Here is a 20,284-nt window from a genome sequence, read left to right on the forward strand (position 1 = left end):
CCCCCCCCACTCTGCTTGAAAGTAGCAAAATCTTCCATCAATGACACACCACCATCTCCAAACCTCTTACATACAGCCTCCGCAAATCTAGCCCACTGGAAATCCTCTCTCAACCCATGTATATAACCCTCATACCACAGCCCTACCCTTCCTGTGAGATTCACATACAGGAGGTTCATGATTTCATGCCTAGGGACATGGGAAATTATGAAGAACTTCTCACACCTACTGATCCACTGTCTAGGTTGTGCGTAATCAAAAACTGGGAATTCAGCCTTATACCTGGGTGTTATCTCGTGGATCTGACCAACATTCTGCCTCAATCCATCCACACCTCCCCTCCTGGGAGCCCAATCCGTATTGACTCTGGGTGGCCGATCCAACCCTCTGGGAGTTGCCACCTCTTGATCCTCTTCATCAGCAATAACAGGGTCTGGCATGGGAGCTTTGTCCGGTCTCCCAGTGTGGCGTTCCTCGGCCCTATTTGGCTCTCCAGGAAACCTCCTGTTCACTGAAGATTGGCCGGGGGAGTTGCTGAAGATTGGAGGTACTGGCCTATTGAGCCTCAGTAACTGAAGGAGCTCCTCCCGCAGGCTGCCAAATTGGCTAGACAGATCTGTAACCTGCGTCGTCAAGGTGGCCACTGACTGGCAGTTGAGTAGCCTGCGTCTGGGTGCGAAGCTCACCCACAGCAGCTTCCAGTGTCTGAACTCGTTCATCCATGGTGCAGAGCTCTGATACCAGTTGCAGCGATCTTGAGAACACAACAGAAATTTGGGGAAAGAATTTGGGGATTTAGGGTTTGAGAAATTGGAAGAAGGGAGAAGAGAGAAATTGAACTTTAGTCTAGCATTAGCATAGCGTAAAACTGAATCCCACTACTCAGCTAAATACAGGATGAATGCAAAAATTAACCACATTCCTTCTTTTCCGGGGTTGCAGCTGATTCCCTCCCAGGGACTTAAACGGCGTCGTCTGAAGGCTTCTCCTTAACCGCTTCAACTGTCAATCCAACGACGTCGTTCGCGAAGATCTTCTAATAGCTCTTTAAACGCAATCGTCAAACGTCACCGTTTCGTCTTTGTCAATTCTTATTCGTGTATAGCAGGCCGTTGCACAAATGAGCAAATGAATTAGTAGCAAATGAACAAATGTGGCAGCAAATGAGCAAATGAATTAGCAGCAAATGAGCAAATGAACAAAATGAAATTGCAAACTGACCTAGGTAGAGTTGCAGACGAATGACAACCAGAGACAGAGAGGCATAGTTGCAGCCTGCAGATGACTAGCGAGGCAACGATCAGACTGTCGGAGGGAGGTCAGACGGCGAGGCAACGACTCCAACAAGCGACTGAAGAAGGCGAGGGAGTGAGGCCAGAGTGAGTGCAACTGAAGAAGGCCAGCCGACGAGTAGGACAGCAGACTGCTGTTAGAGACGGAGTGAGGCCGGAGTGCGTCTGGTCGCGTCGGAGGGAGTGAAGGAGGACGGCGAGGGCTTGCGTCTAGGTCGCGCGGCTATGAGAGAGGAATCAGAATAGGAATTCTAGGGTTAACTCACTTAACTGGTTAAGTTTTAAGTTATTTTTTATTATTAATATTATCGCGCCCGGGCTTAATGATACGACGTCGGCTACCACTCATAGCCGACGTTGTATCGATGGACGAATGCCATTATAGGCGCGATACGACGTCGACTAGGAGCGGTAGCCGACGTTGTATGCGCCGAGCCTAATACTAATGGGATATGACGTCGGCTAACCTACTTAGCCGACGTCGTATCGATTCCCGAATGCAATTATAGGCGCGATACGACGTCGGCTAGGTCGGTTAGCCGACGTCGTATCGTCCGCCGATGGCTAATATACACGATACGACGTCTCTTAGCCGACGTCGTATTGCACCGTAGTCTAATCTACACCCTTTAACGTCGGTTATTAGTAAATAACCGACATTAAAAGGTTTTTATTTATTTTTAATTAATTAATGAACCTTTAACGTCGGGTAATTATTTAGCCGACGTTAAATAGCCGACGTTGTATGTGATTTCTGTAGTAGTGATTTCATCGAACACCTAGTCTACCACTCCTCTCGGATCTTGTCCTTTCGGACTAAGAGCGGAGATATGGGTGAGTCGGGCTCGTGAGAGGCCGCTATCGCGCACTCTCTCACTTACCTTCGGTTTACTAGCTATTCTGGCTGAAATAGAATTAAAGCTTGAACAACTTCAACCATACAAACATCAGTCCTACTTCTTCATATTTCAAAACCATAGAGAAAATAACAACTATCAAGAGTTTAACAAAGGCACACACGCTCGAAATACTCTACTCAGTCATGAAATCATCAAAATCAACAAAGCAGAAATTACTTTCAATAATAAATCTAAACTAGCAATCCAATGGAAAGAGTGTGTTACCTAAGGAATGGTTGATTCTACATCTTCAATCCATCTTCAATCTTAAGATATACAGTACTAATCTAATGGAAATTGAGTGTGTTTTTCCTCCCCAAAGGGGAAGGAATAGAGAGAGAAAAGTCAGATCTGAAAGTTGGAGAGAGTCCCTCCACAAATAAGAAGGAAGGGTTTAAATAGCTGCTCAAAAAGTCAAATTTTCGCTGTTGCCCTACTGGACGCGCTCCACGCCTGCTACCACGCATGTGGCCATGCGTGGCAGCTCTCTGGAATAAATCCACGCATGCTCACACGCGTGTGATGGTGCGTGGCAGCCTCCTGCTTGATGGATTCTTTGTTTGTTGCTTCTTTTGGCCCAAAACTTTGCTATTTCCTTCGGAAATGACTCAAAATATATTCCTTGAGCTGGATTTGTCAAATAGATGCTAATTAGAGGTTTTATCCATGAAAGTGATCATAATTGGGTGCTGAGATAGTAAAATATCATCTAAACAAGACCCAAATTTTGACTGTTCTTGGCACTTATCACTAACCTAACCATGATGTGGCAAAAATATATGATCATGGAGTACTTGAAGAGTGAGGGTTTGGAGGCAAAATCTAATCGTTTCAAATCAGTCAAACCAACAAGGATTAAAATGGCATGGAGAGATAACAAAAACAAGGAAGATTACGCGGTATATGTGATGCGGCCCATGGAAACCTTCATGGGGTCTCTAGCCAAAGATTGGGATTGTGGACTTGTGAAGGGCAATCGAAGCCAGCTAGACCGACTTCGTGTCAAATACACTACTGCGATACTGTCTGTCCAAATCAATGAACTTCGGGATGAAAACAAGGATAAAGCAATGAAGTTCTTCAAGAAGGAATGACTTGTTGACAATTTGGTGTTTATTTCATTTGACTGTTGGAATATTTGGTGATTGATGTTTGTGCGACTGTTGAGAATTGGTGTTTTTGTTGTATAGGTGTTTGACATATTTGTGGATCATGTTTATGTTAATTGTTTTGATACATTCTCTATATCAGAATATAGTTCTACGAATGTAGTGCATAATTTTAACTCATGTAGTGCACATTTTTTATGCCTAGTAGTGCATGTGTTCTTATCTAAAAGTGCACGTGTTCTTATCTAAAAGTGCACGCTATTCAGTCTTTAAGTTCATTTCTAACCATGGTTTATGTTATTTTTATGCTTTATAGTGCACATTTTCTTGCTATATAGAGCACATTTTTGTGCCTAAAAGTGCACATTCTTATGGCTATATAAAATGAAATTGCATAGAACTCACATTTTTTTTGACAATACCTTGTAGTGCATGATATTTACTCATATAGTGCAAATATTTAAGCCTAATAGTGCAAATATTCAAACCTAACAGTTCACATACTTCATCCTTAGAGTTCAAGGTATTAACCATTGTTTATGTTATTTTTATTCTTATAGTGCACATTTTTGTGTGTAAAAGTACACATTCTTATCGCTATTTGAAATGAAATTATATAGAACTCACATTTTTTTTTATAATAACTTGCAGTGCATGATTTTTACTCATATAGTGCAAATATTTAAGCGTAATAGTGCAAATATTCAGACCTAACAGTTCACATACTTTATCCTCAGAGTTCAAGGTATTAACCATGGTTTATGTTATTTTTATGCTTATAGTGCACATTTTATTGCCATACAGAGCACATTTTTGTGCCTAAAAGTGCACATTCTTAATCAAAATATATTAAAATACGGTTGGTATCTATCTCTTATACTTCAAAATATAAAATAAAATAATTATAAAAATATACTAATTAGTATAAGGATTTGTTGGTCCAAATGAATATGGCTTATGGCTCAAATGAATATGAACATAGGAATAGAGTCCAATGAATATGGTTTAGAGACTAAATTAATAGAAATAGGGATAACTTTGGAAATTCAAAAAGGGTAATATTGGGAACCAAAAATTTCAGGTGTCACAACCATACAATAACATATATTGTCAAATGAATCTGAAGTGTAATTAAAATAATACTTCAACATTACTATAGTTAAACTAGTTTGTGTGGAAAATGAAACTGTAGTAAAATTAAAATTATACTTTGGTATTACTATAATAAAATTAGTTTGTGTGAAAAAAATTATACTAAAAACATAGGAATTTTGTCAAATGAAACTGAAGTGTAATTAATGTTAGGAACATTTGTAACTTAGATTTTGATATTACCAAAAGTAGGAATTTTAGTCCCCAATTTATTTCATTTTCTAGACTAAGGATTTTTTTGCTTATTTGAATCATTCAAAGAAGATAGAATAGTAACTCGAATGGTTACAGTTTGAATGATTTATACGAATGGTTATGATTCGAATGAAGAAGATTTCGAAGAGTTGAAGATCATAAGAAGAGTCGAAGAATAGAAGACAAGGCCAAATCATGAAAGGGCCTTGATGTAGTGTGTAGGGTGATATGAAAATGGGTATTATGTCGTTACACTGGAGATTGGACTATGGCGCGTAGAAAGCGGTTGCCTATACTCTAGACACTAAGGTATTGGAATCCATAAGGATCCAAGCAAATCATTTTAGGTTTGAAGTATTTAACACTAAGGTATTTTTGGTATTTTGGATACTAGGGAAAAGCAAGATTAAATCTAGGAAATATTAATGGGAAGAGGTGGGTTAAATTAGGGGTATTACTCTATTGATGCTTTAACACTTAAGGTTGGGGGAATAATATTTTACCTAGGGTCTTGAAGCTAGCACAAAGAAATCCAAGTCTTAACAAGGATTAGAACAAGGGTTGCCCCACTTCCGTGGTGTATCAACCCAAATTCTTGAAGAACAAAAGCTAAATGTAAGCCCCAATCTACCCCTATTTCCATAGTGGGGAAAATGGGTTTGAGATTGGGAAGGCTCAAGTCTTCCGTCCAATTCTAATTGAGATTAAGGACTTTCCAAATACAAACAACAATTGCTGCGCACCAACTATTGCAAGATAGAAATAAGACCCAACTCAAACTCAAGAACCCTAGGTGGGTGTTCATCCCCTTTATGCAATAATTACATATCTAGCATTAATAGAATCAATAGCCCCCTAATCTAACCCAAATAAAAGACTACTCACTCATTTGCAAGGTAAACATAGCAGTTTCAAGTAAGGAAATCATAAATGTGCAATTAATGTAAAGAAGAGAAGAGATGAAGAAATAAACCACTTTGGTATTAAGTGAAAGGAAAGAGTTGGTGAGATCGACTCGAAATCTTCAATACAAAGTTCCAAAATATGTAAGTAGTGTAAATCTAAGCTAGGCTAGGCTATATAGATTTATGGAAATAACAGACAACTAGTCTAAGGTATCTAGGTTTCGAACTTGGACACAATGCAGAAATCAGCATTTATACTATGTAGAGGAACAAGTCCACGGCCTCCCACACGGCCGTGTACATGGCCGTGTGGTGCCGTTGCTGAACAAACACTGTGTCGGGGGCAAACGGCCACTCACACGGTCGTGTGAATGGCCGTGTGTGGTCTTCTTGTTTTCTTTTCCTCTCGCTTCGCGCTTCGCTGCTTCTATCCTCATTGAGTGAGATCTTGGCTTCCAAAATTGTTCCAATATGCTCCAAGAAGCTTCCTATTGACTCGTTGTGACGCACTTTATCTATGAACACCAAACCACACAAACAAGTCATAGATTATACTCAAGTTAAAGCACTTTACAAGCAAAAATGGTCAAAATAGGGGGTAACAAGAGGTTAAGAACTAAAGGTATCAGGCCTACCTTTCGAATAGAAGGGGATTCAAGAAGAAGTTCGAATAGTAAGGATAACTATTATAAACTGAAAGGTTGCAAGTGTTAAGTTTGAAATGTTAACTCAAATAGTGTTAGTTAACCATTCGAAAAGAACTGCTCAAGACATTCTATGAGCCAATAGTTCAAAACCTTAAAACACTAGTGCTTTGTGGTAAAATGTGTCCAAGACAAAGAGAGTTCTAGGTACACATTCCAAGGGAGATTATTTTTCTTAAAAAGCCTAGACATTTTGTGTAGAACAAAAAATAAAGTTCATCCAAAAAGGTGGTCTACCAGCTGAAAAATCTGACACATAAAGCCACTTTTCGGTTTATCTACTATTCACTACCCACTAGGTAATGGACGTTTGAAATGAGTTTCCCTCCAACGGACACATTTTTAAACGCCTATAAATACCTTCATTCAAGACTAAAGAATGTGAGCATTCTTTAAAAATATTCAAGCGTGACCTGTGAGAGAGACAAAAAGCTTAAAAACTACATCCAGTTTTAGAGACTTGTGTTGTTCAAAAGGAGTTCAAGATTTGGATTCAAGAAACAAGTGCTAATAGTTGGAGATTGAAGAAATTTTATCTTCAAACCTTGTATCTCTACTCAGTAGAAGTAGAAAGAGGCGGAGTAAACTCGGTGTTGAGTTGAAAAACCTAAATGCTCAAGTCCAGCTTTGTGTGCAAGGATTGAGTGGTCTTTTTGTACTAAGGGATAGTGCAAACATCCTTAGGAATTTTAAGAAGAAGAGTGGAGTATGATGTGTTAGCTAAATCACTATAAAAATCTCTCTCTTTTTTTTTTTTTTTTTTTTTGAAAATCTCTCTCTATTTTTACTTTATTGCATATTTATTGCATTCTAACACTCAAAATCACTAAACTTTCAAATAAGGATGGGAATAGGCCAGACCCCACTGTAGGGCCTATGGCCTGGCCTAATTAAGGCCTAGTTAGACCTGACTTGTTTAGCAAAAAGGTTAGGCTTCGACCCATTTCAAAACCTATTAAACTAAGCAGGCCAAGTCTAGCCTATATATATTAGGCTTGATCTTTAGGCCTACAGGCTTGACCTACACACACACACACACACACACACACATATATATAATTTATTTTTAAAAATTAAGTTAGTATATATTCTATTTTATACTTAATTAATATATTTTTATATTTACAATATAACCCCAAGTATATATAATTACCAAACCCTAACCCTCCACCTCCAAAATCCCATTTGAAATTCTAATTTAAATATACGTGTTCTTATATATATAATTACCAAACCCTAATCCTGATATACGTGTTCTTATTGTTTAATTATTTATTAATTTTTCTTACTGTTATAATATTTAACGAAGTGTTGCGACTTAATTATGTGAGTTGATTGTTAACTATTTATGAGATTATATAGGATGACAAGCAATAATACAATTGAATTTATTTTTAAATAAGTTAATGAGCATGCTGAAGTCGTGACATGTTTTATTTGTTTATTTTATGTTTTAATGCTATTATGTTTGCCTTGTGGTGATATACTTATGTAGTTATGTATTAATTTTGTGTTAGGTATATTTCTTAAATTATTTAGAAATACTTACTAAAATTTTTATAAAGACTTAACATGTAGGCTTTAAATAAGCTCAAAGCAGGACTTACTTTGAAACCTTTTTAATGACATATATATTAAACATGCTTTTAAATAGGATTCAGGCCAGGCCAAACCTATTGTAGGCTCAGGCTTGAGCCTAATAAAAAGCCTACATACATGCTCAAGCCCATGCCCAAGCCTTAGATTTCATAACAGGCCTATGCCTAATTTCCTAAATCTCAGATCGGATCGGCCTATTTCCATCCCTACTTTCAAAGAGAAAATATTACGTGCAAAACCACTTAAAAAGGGGTTAAAACATTTATGTTATGCATACTCAACGAATCGTTGATTTGTGAAGTAGTGACCCTTTGAATCATCTAAACGAATCGTTAACGTTTTCAAAAGTTTACAAGTCTATTCACCCCTACCCCCTATCTAGACGTGTACCCCAACTCTTCGGGGCCAACAAATGGTATTAGAGTAGTTGTCTTTAACAGTAAACACGATGTGTATACTACTTGGGGATCTCCATTCTATAGCAAAATTATTTTCGGTTACAAGTAAATTTTTATTGAAAATATGGATCAGCACATGTCTAAATATTTGATGTTCAACTTAAATAAATTTGATGATTGGAAGGTGCTTATGTAGGAACACATTTCAACTCTACACAGCGAGATGTGGGAAGTGATAACCGAATGGCCAGTTCAAATTATGATGGTCAATGCACATGCTGCTGCCCAAGGACTAGCTGCTCCGGAATATATCCCAAAGCCTTGTCACGCATAGACATCCGAGGACAGGACGAGAAACAACCTAGACAATATAGCCAAGGACATATTGTTTAAGACGGTTAATGAAACTCTCTTCTCGAGTATAAGAAAGTGTAGAAAATCGTCATGAAAATCAGTGAAGGTGATGAATAGGAGAAGGAGAACAAGCTCACCACTGCCATGAAGAAATTCGAGGATTTTCGAATGGTCAATGGTGAAAGCATAATCGAGATAGAGACTTAGTTTATGAAATTGTTGAGTGAGATAGCGGATCTTGGCAAGGAGCTATCTCAAAAGGAAATCAATCTGAAGGTTCTCCGAGGGCAACCAAATGATGGGAGATGAAGGCCATCGCAATGAGAGACCACCGAGACCTCAAGGCCATCCATACTTCAAAAATATTTAGTGATCTAAAGGCCTACGAGTTTGAAAGAGAACCAAGACATGAAGATGATGATCCGAAGAATACAACATTAGTTGCTGACCAACAACCATCAACATCTTCAAGGTCTAATTCTAATCCCAATGATTTTTTTACTGATGAATACTTTGCTATGTTTGCCAGGAAGTTTAAATGGTGTAACACCCCTAAATTTTCATGCTGAGATAGGCAATTACTTAATATAAAAGCTAGCAAATCTCAAAACCAAGACAGAATAAGCAGAAGCAATACTAGTACTCATACAGTGTCACGCCACATCTACGTAAATCAGTCCCTAGATGCTAAGGCAAATATCTACAACCTAATCCATCAAAGTAAGCATAACTGCATAAGTCAATACAAAATTAGAGTCTAAGGCGCGTAGGCCTGAAAATATCTAACAACCAACAAACTACTAGACTACTCATAAGGCGGGGTAGATATAATGCTAGCGCTCTCACGGTTCAAATCTACTCCATACCTGGAAAACAGTTAATAAAACATTAGCAAAGGAATGCTAAGTAATCAACCACTCACACTCGTGAGAAATACGTAGTATAGCATAGGTTGTAAATAGGTTTATACACGCATATAGAATATACACGCCAACGAGACTGTTCTTTATTTAAAATAATATGACTCAACAACAACAAGCTGAATGAATCACAAACAAAAGACACTTCCAAATGAATCCAATGCCAAGGAACGAATCTGACATGTTGTTTGTCTAGGGTGAGGGTGAATGTGTGATGGAAGGTGGTTAAAACGAAGAGTCAAGACTGCCCAAGTGTCGCTTCTCTCAAGGATGACGAATGGGAACCGAATTAGTGTGTTGGCATCTAGGAGGTTGAAGGGAAAGAGTTACGGGAATGGCTAGGGGTTGGATTCATTTGTAAGAGAGGGGAAGGTTGATAATGGTTGTGATAAAAATAAAGGAAAGGCGGAGATTGAGGCTTTATGATTCTCTATGTGGTCTATCTTTGGATAGGCTTGTGAGCAAGATGTGGAATAGACTAGGGAGTTCGTGGCACTTCACTAAGTGGCGTCACACTTTGGACTTCCACATCCTCATTCGGTTGGGGCATTTCATCGAACACTTTGTCTACCACTCCTCTCGGATCTCGTCCTTTCGGACTAAGAGTGGAGATGTGGGTGAGTTAGACTCGTGAGTGGCCGCTATCGCGCATTACCAGCTAAGAAGCATTTATTTATTTCATTTCATATCCGGGCCGGTTACAAAATTAGTCGCAAGGGCTTAGAGGCCTACATATCATCGAGAGGATTTTCCTCTTTCCTACTTAAAGACACGGGGGAGTGGCCTCGTTCGACTTGGGATCCTCCCGGAGGGTAAGAGCCGAAAAGCCGATTGGTGAAAGTTGCTCGGTCCATGGCAAAGTTGGGATCGAGGGGACACGGATGGGAAAATCTCGTTCACTCGTCTCCTTTATTTCAGGTGGGGCTGGTGAGACGCATGGGGGAAAGCTTTGGGCATCCGCCTCTATTTCAGAAAGGAATTCTAGATAGTCAAAGTCATAATCTGGATTGGTGGGGGAAAATGCTTCCACCTTTGGTGAGACGGGAATGATCATTCCTTCTTCTCCATCGGATAGAATCGACAATGGATCCTCCCAAGTGTCGCCAACTTCGTGGCCACTATTCGCTATTTTCCATTGGCGTAGCATCTTGAGCCTGCAGGCCAGTTCTGCCAAGCGCTTCGAGCGACGTTTTGGAGTCTCGTGGTCGGATCTCTTCTGATCCACGGCAACTTGCAAGAAAGATTCAAGCAGAGATCAAGATGTGGTGTTGAAAAGGAAAAGTAAAGCCTATTTATACTCATAAAGGGAAGGAGGATTATGGGGTTTGATGATTTGAAAGGAAAGAATATTGATCGGACCGTAGATGGCGGCGTATCTTTGATAGGGATTTGGGGAAGTGAATTTGGCAAGAAATCTTGTTGGCCATCGAGTCAATTAGGGGACTGATTGATGGAACGAATGAATGATTGAAAAGTAGAAGATACTGTTTAGATTGCGGATCTGGTTGTCAGAGCACGTACTTTCCTATGTCGTGTTTCCCTAAACATAGGAAAGTGAGGGACTAGATGATGGGAATTAAGTCTAGGCCGACCGAGTTGTGAGATCAGACGGACAGAGTAGCGTGGGCATAGAGGAAGGACGAGTGAGCCCTTTGGTCGGAAGAGACATTCAGGCAGAGTGGTCAGGAAGGAAGCTAGGATCGTTAGTCGAAGGTATCGCCTCATGAAGGTCACGTGGTTTAGCCTAGTTTGATGGCCTGGTGAGGCTTTGGGGCCCCCCATTGGGCAAATGACTGATCCAGTCGGTCGGTAGCATGAACCGAGAGACCGACTGGGCGAGTGAATAAGTCCGGTCGGGCAAAAGTGCACCTGGTCGGTCTAAGAGTATCAAATAGAAGCTGACTAGATGTTGGGGTCGGTCTGATGAGAAGAAATTTGCCGGATGGTCGAACCTCAGAGTCGGTCGGTGGATGAAGTGTTCACGTTCGAGGAGCAGGTGTTTCTGAGAAGCAGAGCGTTAGAACAACGGGCAAACCACGATTAAGGAGTAAATGAGAGCATTTATTATACTTAAATTAGCTCATTTAGTGCATTTATCATGAGTCTTAATGTAACGGTCGAATAAAGTTATTATAAAAGGCCTTCCTCATCATTTGAGGAGGGGGCGAGGGGAGGGGACACTTTTGAATACAAGACACGAGAGTTTTTGGGAGGCTATCTTGAGTGTTTTCCGATTAATCATTATACATTTCCGGTAGTGTTGGCCCGCCGGCTGGCCACCCTTTGGTCACAAAACCATCAATTCCTTTTACATACTGCATAACATTCAAGCAAATTTAATCTTTCGATGAGCAAACTACGTGCAAAAAAACTAACTAAGGGTATAATATATTTCCGCTTCGTAAACTCTCAAATTATTGAAGTAGCAAAGAAGTAACCCTTCGGAGCTCCTTCATCCGAATCGTTAATTATTTTTAAAATCTGTACAAGTCTATTCACCCCCTCTAGATTTGTAATCCTTACTCACCGGGACCAACACTTATTTTGATTTTATAATTGGAAAGCAAATCATTTGAGGGTTCTTAAAAAACATTGAATGGTAACTAAGCAAAAATATATCTATCTTGTGAAGAATGTTAAATAACAATGCATGCCACCCATAACATTTAGATATATGGTTAGAGAGTTATCAAAGATTCTTTTTACATACAAGAAAAAATGAAAAATTAAGAATGTATTCATGCATGGTGTTAGACACAAGGAATGAGAATGAAAGACATACATATTGCTTGGTTGATAATTTTTTAAAACATAGTTATAGGATTTTTTTTTTTTTGTTTGAAAACTAGTTATAGGATTTGATTGCTCTATAATTATAAAACTCATTACCTAATTGAAACAGGCAGGTATCATTCTATTAATATAATCTTATCCCTCTTCATTTCATTGCCTCCTCATTTCGTTGCATTCTGACTCATATCTCTTCACTTCATCGACTTCTTCACTACATTACTTACTCACTTCATCGTCTCCCTTAAGATCATCAATTTCATTTATTTTTTATTTTTGTATTTTTAAAACCTTTATTCCGATTATAAAATCATACATAGCCAAACATCAATAATATTAGTAATCATTACAATTTCCCTGCTACTACCAAACATGCAAAATACATTCACCAAAATTCATTCTAATTACCAAGTATTTGATTCTCATTCTAATTTCAATTCATATGTTACACCCTAAAAGTTACTAACCAGACTTAATAACTATACACAACCTGTTGTAATTAAGGAGAGGACGAACGCCGTATGGAGGTATATCAAACTCGTGAAAACGCAGTTGAAAGTACACCATGATTCATTAGCAAAACATATGGGCTTCAAGAGAATAATTCTTGAAGGAGATGCAACTGAACTAATGAAAGGATTTATGGATAACCCCACCATGAACAATGCTACTGGCAACATATTAAAGGCCTGCAAAAATGAGTTGCACTTCTTTGAGTTTTGGAACCTGAGCGCAACTCCAAGAGAAGTGAACAAAGTGGCAGACGAGTTAACTCAAATGTCCAAGAACTATCCTAGAGGTATTCATATCCTCCCCGAACCACCAGATCAATTAGTCACTTGGTTGGATAATGATAGGAGTAGTTGCCCATTGTGGCGTTTCATGTACAACTTCAATTAGCTGTGTATTATGTGGGTTTCCCCCTTCCTAAATAAAATTAAAAAAAAATGTATATTCAGTACACAAATATTGTACTTTTAATATATTAAAAATTACCTTATATTTAAATAAAATACATTATTTGAATACTAAAAGTATATTATTTTGTACAATACACAACTAATGTACTTTTAGTATATTAAAAATATACTTTTTATTGTTCTCACAGCATTATATAGACCATGGTTCACATAATAATTTGCCCTGCCGGTAACCAATCATTTGAAATAATAACAGATGTATTATCACAGTAACTACTAATCATCTAATGCTCACAAAAGTAACTTCTTTAGAAATGTTTATCAACCATAAAAAATTGGCAACCTGTCCAAGATTTTTAAGTTATAAAGTTGAGTTTGGATATTTGGTCCTTATTTGTGAAGATATATTTCAGGCAAGCAAAAATAAACATAAGATCCTTTATTACCAAACACGTATAGGACGCTAGTATACATATATATTACACATACATATAGTGGCTAAGAAGCATAGCTAGAGAGTCGAATTTCAGGTTATTACACAAAAAGAAAAAAGCATCCTGAAACATTAAAATGGATAAAGCATTCAAGAAAGCCGAGACGATCTAGTTTAGTTAGCAACCCAGACAATATGATCCTCTGGAAGGAAATGGCAGACGGGCACAGTTCCGGGCTTAATCTTAAGCACTTGGAAAGCCAAATGCTTAGGATTCCAAGCCGAAGTATCTTTGTGGCAAACCACCGCGGCTTTAACCTTAGCCCCATTCGCTCCGACGAGAGAAACCGTGTAAGCCTCGGTGGTCTGTGTCTTGTGGCAGTAGAAAACAGCGTATGCATAGTTTTGCTTGTGGCAGACAACAGCTTTGTCGTTGTTTTGAATCTTTTGGACCCCAGAAATGGTGTATTTTTGCATGGATGTTTGGCCGCCGGCCGCGGTGGATATTGCCCGGACCTTCTTCCCCAGCTTGGATTTGGAGAAATCGACCATGGATTCCAATGAAGTGGCGCATTGTTTCTCTTCTCCTTTGATCACTGGTTCTTCGCATTCTGTGATGGTTTGTTTCATCACATGGGCCTCTTCTGAGTCGGGGGCTATGGAGAATTGGTTGAGAATCTGGGACATCTTCTGGGAGGAAAATGGGATTTTTTCAGCTTCGGAGCGGGGCAAGAAAGTGGCGTCGTTTGCTGTTTTGGTGAAGTGTAAGGTCATGGTGTTGCCTTTGTGCAAGGCGGTGGGCTTGAAGAAAAGGGCGACGTTAGGGTCGTCGTGGAGTTGATCTTCCGTGGCGGCGTATTGGTACAGGAAAGGTGATCCTGGCTTGACATTCACGACGACTGGTTTACCGTGTTTGCCGGGGGTTCCCACGTAGACGCCACCTTTCCCGACACCGACGTTGGTCCGGTGGCCGGGCGCTCCAGCGTGAACGCCAACTCCGCCGTGCCCAACATTCACCCTCGTGCCGCCGCCAGGCTTCCCCTTGCCGGTGTTTACGTTCACTCCTCCCTTCCCAACACCTACAGAAGTTCCTTTCTCTTCAACCCACCCTATAAAAAACTATCATTTTTAGGATCAAACAATTATGTGCTGTACTTGGCTTTTACAGACTAAGCCCAACAATCCTGCTCTGTACCATTTATCAGAATACACACTTACAACTAAGCCAAAACTTATAACTAATAGCGAAGACTATTTTAACTTTTATAGACAACTATTATATTTTTGAGACCTAGGATACTAGACTTAGTCCTTCATTGGTGTAGGCTTAACAATTTCCTAACCACATGGTGTGTAAGAGGGCCTTACCAACTTTCGACCAACAATCTCGCTCTATACCACTTTCTAGGACGATGAAGGACTTACCATCATATTAAAAGCTCTAACTAATAGCGAAGACCGGCAACTTTATTTCCTCATAAACAGCCTACCACATTTTGAAAAGATAGAATGTTGGACTTGGCCCTTCACCAGCCTCCGCTCAACAATTCGCTAGCGACATGGTGCTGAATTTGACCCTTACGCCCAAGGGTCATTTGTTATACTTCGATTCGATTTTGACAGGCTAAGTGACAAAAACAATTTTGATCAAATTCATATATATATTTTTAAACCTGCTGTTTGGGATAATGAATCCTTGATTGCTTGCGGCATGGCGGTATAAGGCAGCTCAGACTTCCAGTATGAGATTGCATCAGCTGCACCTAAAGTAACTGCATGGCTTGCTACAATGGCCAGCTGATCGGAAATACCAATAAATATTAAACAAATGTTTTAAAACATCAATAGAAATTTTCCTCTGACAGATCTAATATTAAGTTAATAAAATCACAATACTCAAAGAAAGAAAAAGAATTTTGATCATTAACAATAAAATTTACCTTAATAATAAATAAAAAAAATAGCATTTAATAAGGACAAAAACATATTGTAAAATTCTTGTAATAACTTAGCGTAGCATAGCAAAAATAGTTTATATAAAAAGTCTTTATACTTTATTTTAATTTTATTCGATATAAATAGCTTTGTTTGACACGCCTAACTAGAAAATAAACTACCTAATTGAAATTAAAGTATTTGATAAAATTATTGTCAAAAAAAAAAAGTATTTAATAAAATTAATTTTTGAATTAGTTGATAAGTATAAAGATAAACTAAGATATTAAGATTTTGATAAATAAAAGATAAATGGTATTATTTTTTGTAAATTAATAAAGACAGAAAAAAAAATTAAGTCATAAATTTATTTTAAAATATTACGCTTCTAAAATAAGATATTATTTTAAACTTTCTAAATTTTACCAAATAAATCTTATGACGAATTTTTAGTTTAGAATAAACTATAAACTTTAAAATAAAGTTTATCACATAGAGCTTTGGTATCCGAAACAAAGGACAAAAACATGTTAATAAGATTCATATAAAATATTGTATAAATTGAATCTATCCAACGTATCTAAGCAAGAAATTAACAAAAGTGTACTAAGGATGGATATATACTTACAGAAAGAAATGCGAGAAGTTCAATGATGAGTTGGGACTCCATTATTTTAAGAAGAGACAGTGAAAGAGCGAAGAAGAAAGAAAATTAAAGGGTATTAGCTGAGATTGGTTGGAGTAGTAAATGGATGGGAAGGAGCGTTATTTATAAGTGAAAAAGGAGGAAGAGTGACTGCTTGAGGAAAGCAACATATCACCCATACACATTATATTGGACTAATTTAATTCCCATTCATCTGCCTATGGCTTGCAGCATTCAATGCTATCATGCACGTGTAGGCCACACATTACATGTTGATGATGGGGAAGAAGAGAAAATACTAGAACAAGTTTGGGGCGGCACAAATGCTACTGTGCTCCTGTATAAGAATTCTAAAAGATTACCAAGATTCAATTCGCTTGATTAAATTTCATGTGTGTGAGAGACAGACAATATTTGTTATCTAAGAGTGTCTTTGGTTGGTGAGTTTAGGCATAAGGTATGAGTATCAAAGTGATTGTTATTGTTTAGTTAATAGGTTTTTAAAATATTAATATAGGTTTGGAATACCTTATTAATTAAAAAATTCATATCCTAATGAAATAATGATTTCATTCCCCTTCTTCCTTTCTTCTCCAACTATTAATAATCATTCTCAATCCACCCTACTACCAAGCATGCAATATACTTTCACCAAAACCTATTACCCTTACCAAGTATTTGATACCCATATCGATTCTGATTCACATGTGCGAACTAAACACACCCTAAGTGTGTATTTGGTTCCAACATGGAAATCAAATTTGGTAATCAAATACTTTTTAATTGGAATGAGTTTTGGTGAAAATATTTTGCATGTTTGGTAGTATGGTTGAATAATTGGATTGATTATCAAAATTAATATTTGGTTATGTATAACCCTATAATCAGAATAAATGTTTTAAAAATACCAAAAAACAAAAATCAAGACAATTGATCTTAAGAGTGGTGATAAAGGGCAATTTATATCGTGAACCACGGTGCACAATGCATTGTGCACCCCGTACCAAAATGAATTTTGTGTATTCTAGGTAATCGTTCTGTGTATTCCAGGCAATCATTCTGTGTATTCTAGGCAACCGTTCTGTGTATTCATGTTAGTAACACATGTTGTGATGTGTTTGTGCATTCGAATGTTTAGGAGGATGAGTTCTGTGTATTTTGTGTCAATATTCTGTGTATTCATGTTATTAACACAGGTTGTGATGTGTTTGTGCATCCGAATGTTAGGAGGATGAGTTTTGTGTATTTTGTGTCAATATTCGGTGTATTCTGGGCAAACGTTATGTGTATTCTGGGCAAACGTTTTATGTATTCTAGCCAAACGTTCTGTGTATTCTAGATAATGATTATGTGTATTATAGATAATGAATTTCTTGGAGTCATTCGCGTCCGCATCCACTAATATCGAAACAACATCGTTTCGGACCAGGATCCACAGTGCACTGTGGACCCTGATCCACGATATAACGGTTGGTGATAAAGTGAGTAGGCAATGTAGTGAAAGAGTCTATAAAGTGAGGAGGTGACGAAATGATAAAATGAGGAGGTGATAAAATGATGGATATTGATGAATTAATAGACTTATACTTGATTTAAATTTAGGTGATGAATTTTGTAATTATAGGCATAATCAAGTCATATACCTGTATTTTAAAAAGTTGTTAACCAAAAAATGTGACTAAATTCATGAACCAAACACATCCTAATTTTTTTAGATTGCCAAAATTTTTAAAAGAATTTGGATTTTGCTTATAATTTATTTGCCGAAACATATAGTGACTATTGATTTTTAATAACTTATTTGCATCCAAATATGTGAATTTTAATTTGCTTGTTCTTTATTGCCTTGTCGAAGATTTTATATTTAGTTATATATATTTACTTGCTTCTAAAATACAAATTTCTTCATTCCAACTTAAATTGTTTGAAAATTTGAAATATGATGTTAGATTGCTAATGTCACAAAAAATATGATGTTAGTTGTTAGAAAACTATACATATATAATATGTCTATATAAATATGAGTAATGTATTTGATATTAGATTGCTAAAAATTATGTTTGAAGCCAAATTATGTATAAGAGGATTGTAGATAAAAATTAAAATGTGTTTTGCACTTTTGCTGTTCAATTATACAAAAGCAGTTCAAACTAAGAAAAAGTGAAAATGAGTATTATTTTGTAGTTTGTCATTACTCTGTAATAATAATATTTCATTATTTATGTATTTTGTAATTTTGATTAATAGCATCTTTCTGTGCATAATTGCTTTTCAACGACCCTCTTGAGAAAAATTTGACTCAATCACTATATGTTGTTCTAATTGTTTTAACCCTTATCTTTAAGTCGATCTCTCTCCCATGTATAAATGATTACTTAAACTTTTATTTGAGCAAATATCAATTTTGGTCCCACGACTATTGTTTTAGTACCAATTTTGGTCCCACGACTACTGTTTTAGTGTCAAAATTCGTCGCGTCGGTCACACATCCGTTTAAAATGTGCTGAAATATAAAATTTTTAAAGGTACTTTTGTCCTTTTCAACTCAATATTCCAATTTGAGCATGAATAAAGAGATTTAAGCCCTAAAATTGATCACAATTCACAGTTTTCCTCCTCAAATTAAGGTAAAATGAGGAGAAAAACTACAAATTTTGATCGATCTTAGGACTTAAATCCATTTATTCATGCTCAAATTGAGATATTAAGTTGAAAATGACGAAAATACCCTTAACAATTTTAGATTTTTGCACGTTTTAAAAGGATGGGTGACTGGCACCGCGATGAATTTTGGCACTAAAACAGTAGTACGTTGTGGATGAAAATTGGTACTAAACCAATAGTCGTGAAACCAAAATTGGTAAAAATTAAACATGTGGACCAAAATTGTCATTTTGATAATATAGTCGTGGGACCAAAATTGGTATTTGCACATTTTTATTCTTTTCATTTTTTTTTTTGTAAATTCTAAAAGTAGAAAAGAAGGGAATACTTTCTATGAATACTAAAAAAAAATTATAGAAAGAGAGAAGAGAGCCAACCAAGTACAAGATTTGGTGTTCTAAAAAAAATACGGAGTACAAGATTTGGTAGCATTAATGTTGACCAATCGAAATGTAAAACGAGGAACTACACGGTTGACTAATAAGACACATCACATATGGCAGTGATGTATTTGGGGGGTTTAAATGCATTGAATGGATTGATCAATCTAAACAACTAACAACAACCAAAATTTAATAGGGTTAGAGGGGAGTTGAGTGTTGCTTTTTTCTCCGTTTAGAAATCCCATTTACATGTTCAATTTTTGTGTGCGGTACTGCTATGCGAGGCAATTAAGGAGAGGTGATGTTGCCTGTGGATGGGTGGTTGTTATGCTATGGATTCGGGTCCACTTTGCAAGGTGGACCTGAATTCATGTTCACCACTTTAAAACTCTATGTTCATAAATTTAGAAATTTATATTTACAATTTTATAATTCTATATTTAACCGTATAACATAATTTTGAATTTATATAACAAAATTGTGAATATATAATTTAAAAATTATTAATATTAAATAATATAATTTTGTATATTAAAATTTAGAATTGTGAACATGGACCTGGGTCCACATTGCAAGGTAGACTCAGTTCCATAGCATAATTTGCCATGGACGGCGGTTGGGGACGGGTGCAGTGCTTACAAACCGACTTTGAAATATAAGATTGTAATGGCAATTATGGGCAAGTTGCTATTCTAAGAGATTCATAATAATAAATATATAACAATAATCAGGCGAGGATCTAGAAAATTATTTGAGTAGGACGAAGTTTAAATAACGTTAGAAATGTCAAAGACAAAATATCAAACACTCATAATAAGGTTCAAATATAAAATATATTATAAATAATTATAACCATAATAAGGTTCAAATATAAAATATATTATAAATAATTATAATAGAATGTTTTTGAAAAATTACATAATAGTTAAGGGCGGAGCCAAGAATATACTTGAGTGGGGTAAATATGTAAAAATATTTATGACAAA

At 36.9% G+C, this 20,284-nt stretch overlaps 1 protein-coding gene across 1 annotated transcript; it reads right to left on the reverse strand.

Moving 5' to 3' along the window:
* Positions 1 to 13,649: 13,649 nt before the first annotated feature.
* Positions 13,650 to 16,389, reverse strand: LOC116022695 (BURP domain protein RD22). The gene is made up of 3 exons (XM_031263523.1): positions 16,234 to 16,389; positions 15,344 to 15,467; positions 13,650 to 14,779 (listed from the first exon to the last, which is right to left on the reverse strand). Exons 1-3 carry the CDS (start codon positions 16,273 to 16,275, stop codon positions 13,845 to 13,847), a joined length of 1,101 nt encoding a protein of 366 aa, XP_031119383.1. The 5' UTR covers positions 16,276 to 16,389; the 3' UTR covers positions 13,650 to 13,844.
* Positions 16,390 to 20,284: the final 3,895 nt, after the last annotated feature.

This window comes from Ipomoea triloba, chromosome 6 (assembly GCF_003576645.1).
Source record: "Ipomoea triloba cultivar NCNSP0323 chromosome 6, ASM357664v1".
Taxonomy (NCBI): Eukaryota; Viridiplantae; Streptophyta; class Magnoliopsida; order Solanales; family Convolvulaceae; genus Ipomoea; species Ipomoea triloba.